Raw genomic sequence first — 14,384 nt, 5'->3', positions numbered from 1 at the left:
GGGAATGGGGGGCCTCCCCTCACACTGCTTCCTTCATGCAGCCCCCAGCACCTCAACAAAGACAAGCTTACCACGGGCTGGGCTCCCAGGCCTTCTGTAACAGCGGCTGCTTGGGCGTTGGTCCTGGGTCAGCGGAGCCTGAGGCTCTGAGATGCCTCCCGAAAACATCCCAAAGAATCCTCCAAGCAGGAGGGCTGAGCCTGGTGCCTCCAGGGGTCTGACCCCTGTAAGTGTCAGTTGCTGCCTGGGGTGCAGAGAGAGGCTTTGGCAGGGTTGGGCTCACTCCTCTCAGCCTCAGTGCCCTGCCCCACTCAAACGTAACCTTCCCTCTCCCAGCCAGCCCCCACCCCACCCCCAGCAGCACCCCCTCCCAACTTTCCCTCTCCCAGCCAGCCCCCCACCCCACCCCCAGCAGCACCCCCTCCCAACCTTCCCTCTCCCAGCCAGCCCCCACCCCACCCCAGCAGCACCCTTCACTGAGGAGGGCTGTGGCCAAGAAGCAGGTGGCCAGACCTGGGGCCCTGCACAGAGCCAACAGGTGCTGCCACCTGCTTATGTCTGGGCTTGTCCTGGTGGAGGCCTGCTCAAGGGAGTGGAAGGCCTCCGGCCTGGGAGGGGCTGCTCCCACCTCTGGGGAAGGACCCTGGCCCACCACCCCAACCCCTGCATACAAGGGGATGCTCCAGAGGGGCCCTGCCCTCCAGGGGATTTTGGTATGGGGAGGTGATCTTGAAAGGGATCCTCCCCACCTCCCAAGAAAACTCCCTGCCTGCCACTTTACCATCTATAGGATGTCTTTACCCCAAAACCCAAACTCTCCTTTGATACCGTCCCGGCAGGTGATGGTTAAGCTGCAGATAGGCCAAACATTACACACCTGCCATCACCCCCACCCCGCCACACCCCATCCCCTGTTGGGAAGTGCCCTGCCTTCTGCTGGACCCCGAGATGGGACTGAGAAGTGCTTCAGGATCTCCAACACCAGGACGCAGCCCCAGCTTTGACTGGGTGAACCAGTTCAATCCCTTAACCTCTCGGAACCTCAGTTTCCCCATTTCTAAATCTGGAGGAATAATGGCACATCATTTTGCACGTGTTGTGAGGGTGTAACAAGCTGGCTGGTCACCCAGAACATCATTGGAGACCAGGGAGTGTTGGCTCCAGCTGTCAGGCCCTGACCCAAAGGCTGCTGCCTTGGAGTTTATTCTCCACAAGACAGGCACGGACCCCAGGATCCCCCAAAGTTTCAGGCTTCAGGGCTGAGTGGCTGCCATTGCCTCCCATTGAGCTCCCATGGCCTCAGGTGATCTGAGAGTCCCTCTCCCCCACACCCGCTCCCAAAGCTGCAGCAGCACGGAATGCATCCCTCAGCTGTCACCCGGACACGCCCCCGAGCCCTGATCTGAACCTGCTTGTTGTCTTAGCAGCGCCCCACATCAGAGAGGCGTGGCCCATGGCTGCCTGCAGCTCTGTGATTAGAATGTCATTCCGCCCTGCTGGTTTTATTTATTTATTTATTTATTTTTTAGATTCAGCACTCCTTTTCTGCAGGTTCAGAAGGACAGAATGTTCTATTTAGCCTCAGCTCCTTCTTTGGATCTTTATATCAAAATCAAACCTGGTGCCTACCTAGGGGTCAGTTTGGCTGCCCCTCTCTGCTGGTCTGGGGCCCTGAACCTTTCCAGGTCACCCCAGGAGACCCAGACATGGAGCCAAGCCAAGGGAGTGCATGCAGCCAGGCAGAGCAGGCTCTGCAGGGCCAGAGGTCCAGGGGCTGCCCTTCTGCCCATGGCACCCTGGTTCACTGCACCTGCTGAGCTAGGTACACAGCCTCTGCAAACTCCACTGGACTCTGTGTGCAATTTTCTCAAGACATTTATTTTTATTGCGAAGGCATATTTACAGAAAGGAGAGACAAAGATCTTCCATCCACTGTTACACTCCCCAGATGGCTGCACCGGCCAGATCTGAGCTGATCCAAAGCCATGAACTAGAAGCCAGGAGCTCCCTCTGCATGTCCCACACAGATGCAGAGTCCCATCCTCCATTGCTTTCCCGGACCACAAGCCGGGAGCTGGATGAGAAATGGAGCAGCTTGGACATGAGCCAGTGCCCAAATGAGATGCTGGTACTTGCAGGCAGAGAATTAGCCAACTGAGCCATCACCCAGCCCCAAGATTTTTTATTAGAAAGAGTTGCAGAGAGAAAGAGAGAGAGCAAGACTCTTCTTCCAATGCGGTGATTGGAGGCCTGGACCAGACTGTAGCCTTTGTCTGGTCTCCCAGGTGAGTGCAGGACCCAAACACATGGACTGTCCTCCACTGCTTTCCCAGGCCATCATCAGGGAGCTGAATTGGAAGTGGAGCAGCTGGGATTTGAACCAACAAATGTTGGCATGCTAGTGCTCATACAATTCGTGGGTAGCAGCATTGTTGGGCTGCTAGGTGCTGGCGGAGACTTGAATATCTAGAACATAACCAGTTTGTCACCCTGGTTTAGTCTCGTGCTTCTTTCTCATTACCAGATGTTCATCTAGCCTGTCTCAAGTGTGGGACTTCAGAATTACAGAAACAGGGCCTGGCGCAGTAGCCTATTGGCTAAAGTCCTTGCCTTGAACATGCCAGGATCCCATATGGATGCCGGTTCTAATCCTGGCAGCTCCACTTCCCATCCAGCTCCCTACTTGTGGCCTGGGAAAGCAGTTGTCCAGGACGGCCCAAAGCCTTGGTATCCTGCATTCACATGGGATATCTGGAAGAAGTCCCTGGCTCCTGGCTTCGGATTGGCACAGCTCCAGCCACTGTGGCCACCTGGAGTGAATCATGAGAGGGAAGACCTTCCTCTCTGTCTCTCCTCCTCTCTGTATATATGACTTTGCAATAAAAATGAAATAAATCTAAAAAAAGAAAAAAAAGAATATCAGAAACGAAGGCTAAGTAGAAACCCTTACCTTGGGCCCAAGGAGGGGGACATTGTGCTCATAGCCGCAGCGCAGTCAGGCCTCGGGAGAAAGGGGTGCTTTTCATTTGGGGATGGGGCAGGGTTTTGCTGCACCACCTGTGTCCCGGCGCTGATCTCTTCAACCAGCAGGGGGCGCTCAGTGCCCTTGCCTGTCCACTTGCGTCTGAGCTTGGGTTTCTCTTCTGGAGAACTCAGCTCCTGCGGGATTGACTGAGCGTTCTTACCAGCCTTGCCTGCTGCATCAGACAGACTGGGAATGGAGGACCCCCTCTGTTGGGTTCCAGTGCATGCCTTACCCTCACAGCCCTCCTGTCCTGGATTCCCTCTGGTCAGCTCCACACATGGCTGCTCGGGAGGCCCTGGGATACCCTGCTCACTAAAGTTTATTTTTATTTGAAAGACAGTTACTGAGAGAGGAGGAGAGACAGAGAAAGAGAGATCCAACTGCTGGTTCACTTCCCAAATGGGTGCAGTGGCTGCAGCTGGGCTGATCTGAAGCCAGGAGCCAGGAGCTTCTTCCAGGTCTCCCATGTGGGTGAAGGGACTCACGCACTTGCTCTATCTTCTGCTGCTTTCTCAGGGAGCTGGACCGGAAGTGGAGCAGCCAGGACTTGAACCGGGGTCTATATGGGATGCTGGTGCTGCAGGCAGAGGCGTAGAACCCTGGCCCTGTTCATGCTTTTCTCTCGCCAACAGGAGCTGGGCACCTTGCAGATGCTTCAGGGTCATTTGCACAGTCTTGGTGTGCATTGGCAAGTATGACGTGTCCGTGAGGAAGAGAAGCCAGCTTTCCATCAGACTTTGGGTGTCTTATTTCCTGCATTTATGGAAAGCTCTTCTTCCTTGAGAAAGATTATTCCAGTACCTAGGGTGGGTTTACAAACATTTTCTCCCCGATCCTGTCTTCTGTCAGTTGGGAGTGTAGGGGAGTGTGATGGCCATGCAGGAGAGGTGGCTGCTATGCAGGCTGTCCATTTTTTATTGATTTGTATTGGAAAGTCAGATTTACATAGAAGAGGAGAGACAGAGAGGAAGATCTTCCATCCGATGATTCACCTCTCAAGTGACTGCAATGGCTGGTGCTGCGCCAATCCAAAGCCAGGAGCCAGGAACTTCCTCCGGGTCTCATGCAGGTACAGGGTCCCAAGGCTTTGGGCCAACCTTGACTGCTTTCCCAGGCCACAAGCAGGGAGCTGGATGGGAAGTGGAGCTGCCTGGATTAGATCCAGCGCCCATATGGGATCCTGGCGTGTTCAAGGCGAGGACTTTAACTGCTATGCCATCGCGTCAGGCCCTATGCAGGCTGTCCATTACCCAGAACTGTGCTGTATCAGCCTGGGATCTGCGCAGGCAGGGACACCTTCCTGCCCACCCAGGCCCCAGCTCCACCTCTGGGCACTCTGGTTTTTCAGGTGAGCTGTTTGGAGTTTATTCTGGTGCTCACTGTGCCATGTGGATGCCACCTGCACCTTCTCCATGTTAGCCAGGCCCTCTCCACCCCTGCCAGGTGAGCCACCACCCATCTCAGATGCCAGGCTTCCCCGTGCACTGGGTCTCCTGTCTTCCACCAGTGCATCTGTTCATGTGCAGGTCGCCTGCTGTGCTCCTTCCGGAGAGTGCCAGGGTTGGTTCTGTGCCTTTAACAGTCATTGCTGCGGTAGCCTTCTCCACCTGCAATGTTTTTCTGCCATTCTTGCATATCCGATCTTCCCACAAAAAATTAAGTAACAGGGTTTTATTTGTTTGTTTTAGCCCCGTGAAAAAGCTTCCTGGGATTGCGTCAAACTCATCAATTGTGGGGAGCTGACACTTCTATGAAGTGAAGTTGCGCTGCTCGCGGGCATTGGATATGTTTTTATTTGTTCAAATCCCTGCTTGGTGGTGTTAAGGGGTTATTAAGTTTTCCTCAATAAACTGCACACATCTTAGGTAAGGTTTTCATCTTTAAGTCGTGTTGTTGCTGCTATGGTAACTGAGGCTTTCTATTCTGCAGCCAGCTGTTTGTGGGAGCATTTAAAAAGTATTGAGTCCTGCCTGTTCATGTTACACCTTACCGACTGGATGGTCTGAGGATGAATTGGCTGGGTGCACATATGAGATGCCGACACTTGAAAGTAGAGATTTAGCCTGCTGAGTCGTGACTCTGCCCCTATCTTGGGGCTTTTAGTGTGGATTTCTCAGGCCAGCTTAAAAACCGGGCAGCTGAATGGGCAGGCCGGAAGGCAGGGGGCTGTGCTGGTGGCAAGCTCTGCTCCTGCAGCTACGGTTTGCTCACTGCTCTCCTGCACCTGCAGGTGTGTGACTTGCTGCAACCACCTTCAGTCTCATTCTATTGTTGTCATCGGTGCAGTCAACCTGACACCCCCGGCCCGTGGTGTGCGCCCCCTGGTGTCCTCCCTGCTCACTTACACCTGCTACTTCCTACCCTAGCTACTGTACCAGGTTCCTGGCAGGGGTCACACTCTGGGACAGGAGGTCAAGGACCACTGGTGGGGGTCCCAGATGCTGTAGAGAGGTGTGGAGAAGAGACCTGGGCCCTTGGGGGGCCGGCTGCCTGCCCGGCAGAGGCAGGCAGGGCTGGAAGGTGTGTGCTGGGGTCCTGTGAGTAGAACTGCTACTTAGCCTCCACTGAGCCTGCACCTGCTCTTTTAGAAATCCCATCAGGGTGTTCTCACAGCAGCCCTGTAATGCTGTGTTCCTTTGTCCCAGGCAGGGAAATGAAGGCCCCTGCCGGGCGGGCAGGACTGTTGCCACATGTTGCCACATGTTGCAAGGTTCTGCCAGGAATATCCAGAGTGGGAGGGACGGGGCCAGCAGCAGCAGGAGCCCTAGAGTGCGTGACTTTAATGATGTTGGCAGTGGAGGCCAGCGGGAGGCAGTGTCCTGGGTCATTCCTAGAAAACTTCTGCCCAGTTAGCCATAAACTGGCTGCACGCCCATTCCCCCTGTGCTGGGAAGCAGCTCTCCTTTGCACACACTCAGGCACGGTCTACACAGGGAGAGGGTCCTCTCTCAGACTAGCTGTGCGTCCTGGGGCAGAACTTACCATCTCATTGTTTTAAAGGAGCTCATCTCACAGTGCACCTTTCTCTCTGGAAGTAGGATGCAGATGGCTTGGGGTCTCCTGCCTGGAAGCTGGGCGAGGGCAGGCATACACATCTCAGTCCCTTATGCATTCTCTTTCTCCCAAGGCCAGAAAACACTTCATGTTCAGTAAGTCAAACTCTCAATACTAACCTTAATGATCACCCTGGATGCCTAGCTTTTGTTTACCAAGCTGGTCAACTCCTAGGCTGACATCTGTGCCCAGCCCTCCCCCCACTGCTGATCGCCACCAAAGACGCCCATCTTAAAGAGGAAGAAACAGAAGCCTGTGAGGCTTAGTGGCAGGTGCAAGGCGAGGTACCATGTCTGGAAGAGCTAGGGCACGTGAGCACAAATGCATCCCTTGGAAGAGGCAGAGAGAGAGAGAGAGAGAGAGCAAGGCTTGGCTGATACCCGATAGGGGATGTCTACACTGCAACAGCGGCAAAGGAAGAGACTTAGTCCTAAGTCTCTCTAAGAGTGGGGAGAGCCCTGTTTACACTGATCCTGGCTGCTCCCCTGGTGGGGTGGTGCTCTAAGACCCTAGCCCAAACAGCAGCAATGCCAGGATTGGGGAGCCCTGGGCCTTTGCAGCAGGCTCAGGAGTGAATTCTCATTCCACGGATGAGGAAAACTGAGGCTTGGAGAGATTGGGACTTGGCCGTGGTGGACCTGGGAAGTGTTGGGATGAACTTGGGAAGGTCGCTGGGCTGCAGACTCAGTTGCAAAGAATAAACTTAATTGGGGATGCCACATGACCTTGGTAAGATCCTGGCTCCTCTCACTAGTTTTGTTCCTAGAAGGCCAGACCTGGTGGCAGGTAGGGCTGTTCCCAGCAACAGTAACATGGAGCTGTCTGGGGAGCTGGGGGTCCAAGTGACCCCCTTGTCAGTGACCCCCCCATCAAGGGTGACCCCAGACCCCACAAGGCATCTGGGGCTTGCTCAGGCACCCATGTTCAGCTTGCTCAGGAGCCCATGTTCAGCAGGCAGTGGGGAAGAAGTGGGGTCAGGAATCAGATGCCCCGCCCCCCAGCACCTGCTAGGTGCAAAGACCCAGCCTCTAGGTGCGAGTTCCCTCAGTGGAGACCCCAATTTTCCCCCAAGTTGGGCATGAACTCAGCTATTCCCTGGAACCTCCTCTTGGCAGCTTCCTACCAGACGGCCCGTCAGTCTCTTGCAGGCAGATACACCAGCCTACCTGTGTGGCCAAGTTCACATTATACAGCCCAGAGCCAGAGGGAGGCGCCAAGGATTAAAGGGTGGAGCAAGACCTGCAAAAGGGAAGAAAGAGTTCTGCTGTGGGAGCAGGTCTCGGGGCGGCAGTACCACCCAGGAGCCAGGGACACGATCCCTGAGACCTTAAGGTGCCCCCACCCCCAAACATCCTCTGCCAGGCTGGGTGGAACCCTTGGATCTTCAAGCAAACCAAGGTGGCACCACGAGGACAAGGATTTGGCACCTGTGCTGTTTTATTTCCTCAACTGTGCAACTGAAGGCAGCACCACGCAGGGCAGCTGGGGTGGGGGCCTCAGTAGCCCCTGCCCTCTTGCTGTCTTCACTTCCACTGGGAGCTCATGAGTTCACACAATGGCTGGCTGCAAGGGCAGAGCCAGCACCAGCAGGGGTGTGGCCTGAGCCGTCCCTCCTGGCTTCAGTGTGTCTTGCCCTGGCCCTCAGAGATGACGTCCTCGGGCGGGGCGCGCATGTACCACTCCACCCAGGAGCCGTCGTAGATGGGCACGTCAGGTTTGCCGCAGAGGTAGGCCCCCAGGGCTACGTGGCAGGCGGTGACTCCTGAGCCACAGGTGGCCACCAACGGCCGGGACAGGTCAACCTTCTTCTCCTGGAACAATCGCTGAATCTCCTCGGGGCTCTTCTCCAGGCCCTCTGGGGTCAGGAACTCTGTGAAGGGGATGTTCACGGTGCCAGGGATGTGGCCGGGCTCAATGCCTGCAGTGGGAAGGAGGAAGACAGAGAGCTGGCACCTGTGGGTCTGCGAGCCTCCCAGGCAAGCAGAGGGCTGACTCCTGCATAGGCACACTGTGCATTCAGTGCTCCCAACCGGGAGACCTGGGCACTATGTTTTCATTACACAGACAGATACGCTGAGAGAGCACACCAGCTCGGGTCAAAGCCCTGAGCAAATGACCACCCCAAGGCTTCCTATGGCCCCAAAACCATGAACGAGAATCCTGTCTGGCATGAAGTTGGGATTGGGTAGGGCACAGGCAGTCTCAGGAATGATAAGCATGTGGTTGTTTTTAGAGTGCTGCGTGCCCATGCTGGCACTGCTGGGGCCCCTCCCATGTATATTCTGTTCTCAGAGCACAACACAAAGGTCCCCTACAGCTCTGCCTCCCAGCAGGTGCAAAGTTGGGGCAGCGCACACAGCGGACACAGAACCCAGGCCCAGGGCAGACTCACTTTATGGAGGCCCACTCAGAGCAGTCCCCAATTCAGGGCAAGGCTAGGACTACCCTGGCCCTGCGGGTACAGCACACCTCCCCTCTCTCTGGACCCGTGCAGCTCATGATGGGCACACATGGCCAGGCCTCAGGTTCTGGGTTGGGCATCATGAAATGTAGCAAGTGCTCCAACTCTTTCCCACCAGCCGAGATGGCACTGAAGCATCAAGGCATTGCACCCCTGACACAAGGCTCGCGTGTGTGTCATCACCACCCATTTTCCAGATGAATGAGCGTCACTGAGGCAAGCATTCAGCACCTCCATGTTAAAGAGGCAGAACCAGCGAGCCATACATGAGTGCTGTCACTTCCCAACTCTCCAGCATCTCTGCGTGTCCACACGTGGAGCTGGGTGCTCCGTGCACTCACTCTCATTTGACCCTCACCTCGTCTGTTCTGCTCCCGGCTCCTACTTCCATGTCACACCTGCAGAAGCTGCAGCTTAGAGACTGGGTGAACTCCCAGGCATCACACGTCAGTGCCAACCCGGGCACAGCTTTGCCAGCTGCCCCCTGCTACTCCACTCCCTGGAGCTCAGCTGGGGCACCCAACAACTGAGGCTATGCCAGGCCAAATTGCCACCTGCACAGGCACATCATGGGTTTGCTCTCAGCAGGTGCCTGGCTATTGTGTGGCAAGAACATTCTGTATTTGCCTAACCTCTCTGTGGTGCTGACTTTGTGTCAAGTCCTGGGCCAGTCATCAGGAGCTGGGACAGGCTGTGACCCAGGGGGTTTGGAGGCTCAGGACAGAAACTTGAGCCCTGATCTCGGAACCAGGGGCTCCATCCAGGGAGAACTTCCTAGAGGCAATGAACTTCCTCAGCTTTTTGCAGCCTTGCAGGGTTGAGATAATTGCCTGGGGAAACATGTTGGCTTCTGAGATCCCGGGCCAGGTGGCATCCTGCCATGCCTTCCTCCTCTGCACAGTGACAGGCAGTACCTAATGCCATGTAAATGGTTGTCAAACCGGGCACAGCGCTGTGGCGGAGTGGGTAAAGCTATCACCTGTAATGCCAGCATCCCAACGGGATGTTCTGGCTGCAGCACTTCTGATCCAGCTTCCTGCCAAGGTGTCTGGGAAAAGCAGTGGAAAATGATCCAAGTGTTTGAGTCTCTTCTCTGGATCCTCCTTGTGGGAGACTGGAAGGAGCTCCTGGCTCCTGGCTTTGAGCTGGCTCAGCATTGGCCATTACAGCCATCTGAGAACCGAACCAGTAGATGGAAGAGCTCTCTCTCCTTTCAAATAAATAAATACAATCTTTTAAAAAAAAAATTTAGCTGTCACACTGTATTGTCTGGGGGATACTAAGTGACAAATGTATGTTCAGATGCAATTGTTTCCAATTACAAAGTATTTATTCACTTATTTAAAAGTCTGAGTCAAAGACAGATCATTCAGCTGGTTCACTCTCCAAACTGCCATAACGGCGAAGACTGGGCCAGCCGGAAGCCAGGAACTGAGAGCTTCTTCTAGGTTTCCCATGTAGGTGCAGGTGCCTACGCACCTGGGTCATCTTCTGCTGCTTTTCCTGGGTCATTAGCAAGGAGCTAGATCGGAAGTGAAGCAGCCAGTGCCCATATGGAATTCTGGCATGGCACTGCGGGCAACAGCGCTAGCTGCTATGTCACAACGTTTTCACCTCACATATTTTCCATTTGGAGTTGAAGTCTGGAATGGGGCAGCTGCGGTCAGAGCACAGAGACAATACCTACCTCGCCTGCTCTGCGTGCCCCTCCTTCCATAGGATACAGGGCTGTCTCACAGTTTGCAGGCCTAGGAAATCCACCCTGGGGCAGCAGTCCCTTGGAGCTTGTTCGGCTCAGACCTCAGCACCCTGATTCCACCTCCACGGAGAACCCCCCTGCTTTACCAGATTCTGGGCCTGTCCCCTTGAGATCTTCCAAAACTGGGACCCACATACCCATGGAGCGCGGGCGAGGGTTGCTTGGGTCCTGGTACTAACACAAGTATGGACTGGGGGCAGTTGCAGCGAAAAGCGCAGGAAGGGATGCGAGGGAAAAGATCTTTTCTTCCCTGGTCACTTCACAACCCTGGTGCAGAATACAAGTCCCGCCCCAAGCAATGTCCTTTACAGGCAAGGTCAAGGCCCAGGATGGTGGCCCCCTACGCCCCCAGCATTCCCAGGGACCTGCCGGCCACCCCAGTCCCACCGGCACTGTTACCGTCTCGGGGCTCCGGCTCCGTGCCACGGAAGCGGCCAGCCGCACGAGCATCCACCACCTGGAAGCGTCGGGCTTCTAGGTTCTCCTTGATGTCCTCGTAGGTCTTGACGAAGGCAGGATCAAGTTGCGCGTGAAACTCGGCGGGCGCCGGGTGACTCTTGCCGGAGCTGAGTGGGAGCCCCTGGCGCTGCCAGTGGCGGAGGCCCCCGTCCAGCAGTGACACGGCGCGGTGGCCGAAGGCCCGGAACATCCACCAGATTCGCGGCGCCGCGTACAGGCCCTGCTCGCTGGCGTCGTAGACCACCACGTGCGTGCCGGTGCCTACGCCCAGGCGGCCCACGTACTCGGCGAAGTGCTCGGCGGGGGGCAGCATGTGGTCGTAAGGCGAAGTGCGGTCGCTGCACTGGTCAATGTCAAAGAAAACAGCGCCCGGGATGTGGCGCTCCTCGAACTCACGCCGTGCATCGCGGCCCAGCTTGGGCAGGTACCAGGAGGCGTCGAGCAGCTGCAAAGGCTGCCCAGCACGTGGGGCCCTCAGCGCCTGGGACAGCCACTGAGCAGACACCAGTGCGCGAAAGAGCTGGGAAGTGGTCATGACGGCAGGGTCGGAGATACTGGGGCTGCTGGCCTGCACGACAAGAGGGGATGTTAGGAGTCCGGCAGCGGCACTGTGGCACAGCAGCAAACTTCCGTGCCCTGAAGCTGAGGCTGGGCCAGAGGCAAGGGTGTGAGCTGCAGGGGAAGGTGGAACCAGGCTGGCCCGGCCTGGGAGCAGAGTCCAGAGAATTGCTTAAGTCACAAGGCATGAACTTTGGTCTCTGGGGGCTGCCCAGCCAGGTCTTGCATATACACAGCTGAGGGACCAAAAGACCCAGGAGCCCCTGGGGAGGGGCTGGTGGGTTGGTGGGGTGGAAACTTTTTCTGCTAAGAACTGGAGAAGGGCAGGTGCTTTCAAACTGAATTTCATTCACAACCATCCAGAGCTGTTCCCTCATTCAATCTAACATAGGAGCCCTATACAGGAGCCGGGGAGCTGGGCTTGGCTGGAGTGCTAGCTGTGTGCCCTTCACACGGATTTTATCATATCTGCCACTTAACAACCCTGGCACCATAGACTGAGTTCTTTATTGCACTAACCCTGGCACTATAGACTGAGTTCGTTATTGCACTAACAGTCTTCAGAGGGTTGATCTGCTCTTATCTCACAGAGGCAAGTACTCTCAGAAGAGCATCACCTTGGCCGTGGAGGCCAGACTGCCCAGCAACAGGTGCCATTCTGCTGGTTCTGCCAGCCCAGCCAGGCCTGGTCTGCTCTTCCAGCCAGGGCCCTTCTTCAAGCAGCCCCAGCGGTTGGCTGGCTCCCCATACCTCCTCTTCTGAGCTGTTCCTGCTTGCCCATGGCAAAGATGCCACCAGCCAGCCCCCGACAAGCTGTGGGTCCTGGTGCTTAGTTCCCATATGCTTTCATGCAGTTTAGAGGAACAAGCCCTTTCTGCCAAGCAGTGGGAGAACCCCTGCCAGGGCTCACAGCTGGGCACATGGTCACCCGGAAGGATGGGTGGGCAGAGAGCTGGCCTAGCAGAGTGTCTTGCTCAAAACCAGGAGGAAGATCTAGCTCAGCCTCGGCCACAGACACAGCCTTGGGATCTGATGCCAGAATGCACCAGTCCCGGAGTTGGCCTTGGTCCCTAGCCTCCAGGGGCCGTGCTGACCAGGAAACATGGGAGTCCGGTGTATACCCCCCTGCCCTGACTTCATCCACCTGGTCAGGCCCTGGGCTGGACACCCAGGAACTCTCTTGACTTTGGACTCTGGGGGCTTGAGACACAATGCAGCTGAATAAAACAGGAGTGGGACCAGGCACATGGGCACAGAGGGGCCCCTGTCTCTGTCTGGGGTACGTGTAGGGATGCAGCGGTGCCAAGTAATCCTTTAAGTTTTTCAGGGGTCCATGGTAAGGGGGCTGCCAAGAGGATTTTGGCTAAGGGGAGACCCCCTATCTAAGAGGGAAGGTGTGCCACAGCTAGACAAGGCTATGGGTGCTGTGAGCTGTTTAAAACCCACTCTGTGGTTTCTAGCAGCCCCAGGACTCCTCACCCTCCTCACTAAGAATCCATTTAGAGTGGAAATCATGCTGGTTTGGGAGTTACAGAGTCTTCCAAAGGGAGTGCAGACCCCAGCTGGGGCTGGGTGCATGGCAGGGGTCATGTAGGGTCTATGGGTCTATGACGCTGAACCCCCCCCCCCCCCGCACTTTCTCCAGAAGATTCAAAGCTGGACATGTTAGGCCACCACCCCCCACTGTACTCTGCTAGCTGCACTTCTGATCTTTCCAGAAGGGTCCATGGAAGCCCAGGCTTCCTCCCACCACTCTCATGGCTGATCCTTGGTGCTAACAGTGGCAAACGCAGAGCCCGAGACTTCCAACCCTGGCAGTGGGGGTAGGGGAAGGACTTCAGAGATCTGAGGTCTCCTGGCCCAGCCTCCTCTGGAGCTTTGTGGATTGTAGTCCTGAGAGGCCACGGGTGAAGGGTGAAGCTAGCAAAGGGCCTAGCTCATGGTGGGTGGATGGGGAGTAGGGTGTCAGAGTGCAAGACCCCAGGTGGTGGCACAGGATAGCCGGGGTGTACATAGTGTGAGGCCAGTGTCGCATGCAGGGGAGCTGCAGGGCTGGTCCCACCCTGGTCCACCTGGCACCTGCCCTGTCTTGAGCCACACACAGGTCTCAGAAATCTCTTTGGGTCAATACTTGTCCAACGATGAATTGACATCACTTGGCATGCATAGCAAGCCTTTTGGTGGGAGGTGGGTGAGCAAAAGCAACTATGAAACCAGGGGCGTCAGAAGCATGGCAGTGGCAGGCTAGGACCGGGCAGAAGCGGTTGGGAAGCCGGCACCAACAGTGCACAGACCTAAAGGCAGGACAAAGGTTTTTGTTTGTTTGTTTGTTTAAGTGAAGAGGTAAACAAAGGCAGAACTGGCCACGTGGACTGCACTGGGCTGGGGGATTGGGCCCAGCCTTGGCTCCACTTGTCCAGCGCGTCCCCGCGGGGCCCTGGCTCTCTCCCTACTTTCTGAAAAGTTTTGGCCCGGCCGCCCCGCAGAGGGCTGTCTCGGGCAGCGCGCGACACGGTGGGGACAGTCGCCCAGTGCAGGGGCGCACCGCGCAGGCCTGGGCGTGTGTTACTTTCGCTTCATTGCACCGAGTTCTCTCCACCGGGCCTCTATGGCAGGGGGCTCCTCTCTGAACGGTTTTGTTGCCCCCTCTCTCCTCTTCCTGCCCTTGCGGTTGGCACCAAGCTCACCCACCCACTGCTCCCTACTCGCCACTCACCCCCGATCCCCACGCTTAGGGAGAACCCAGGGGGCACGACAGCCATCCTTCCCTCCTCCACCCGGGCTCCGCGAGGGAGCCTGCGCCGCCTCCCATTACGGAAAGGCAAGGACCACGCAGCAGTTAGGCAGGTCTCCCGGTCTCCCGGCTCCGCCACGGCGCCCCCCTCCCCGCACCTACCGCCGTCCCCTCCTCCCGCCACCAACCTGCGGCCGGCCAAAGGGAGGAGACTCGGGCACAGCCCACCGCCGCGGCCACTCGGAGCCCCGGCTGCCGGCGCCTTCCACTGGCCGGGCCGTGGGAGGGGGACGCCCGCGCCTCCGCGTCCGACCCCCGCGGTCCCGCGCCCACC

The 14,384-nt window shown here is 56.7% G+C and overlaps 1 protein-coding gene across 1 annotated transcript; it reads right to left on the bottom strand.

Annotated features, from left to right (window-relative positions):
• Positions 1–6,882: 6,882 nt before the first annotated feature.
• Positions 6,883–14,348, bottom strand: MPST (mercaptopyruvate sulfurtransferase). Its single transcript, XM_040985641.1, has 4 exons — positions 14,239–14,348; positions 10,699–11,326; positions 7,507–7,997; positions 6,883–7,318 (listed from the first exon to the last, which is right to left on the bottom strand). Exons 2-3 carry the CDS (start codon positions 11,291–11,293, stop codon positions 7,699–7,701), a joined length of 894 nt encoding a protein of 297 aa, XP_040841575.1. The 5' UTR covers positions 11,294–11,326; positions 14,239–14,348; the 3' UTR covers positions 6,883–7,318; positions 7,507–7,698.
• Between the last annotated feature and the right edge of the window lie 36 nt (positions 14,349–14,384).

This window comes from Ochotona curzoniae, unplaced genomic scaffold (assembly GCF_017591425.1).
Source record: "Ochotona curzoniae isolate NIBS_2020 unplaced genomic scaffold, NIBS_Ocur_1.0 contig_1014, whole genome shotgun sequence".
NCBI classification, from domain to species: domain Eukaryota; kingdom Metazoa; phylum Chordata; class Mammalia; order Lagomorpha; family Ochotonidae; genus Ochotona; species Ochotona curzoniae.
Note: the sequence above shows the minus strand (reverse complement) of the source record. Positions and strands in the feature narration are given on the sequence as shown.

Coding starts and splice junctions, on each gene's coding strand:
- MPST (XM_040985641.1), bottom strand. CDS start 11,293: ATGACCACTTCCCAGCTCTTTCGCGCACTGGTGTCTGCTCAGTGGCTG. Junction 7,998..10,698: donor GGAGCCGGAGCCCCGAGACG/GTAACAGTGCCG, acceptor TTCCCACTGCAG/GCATTGAGCCCGGCCACATC.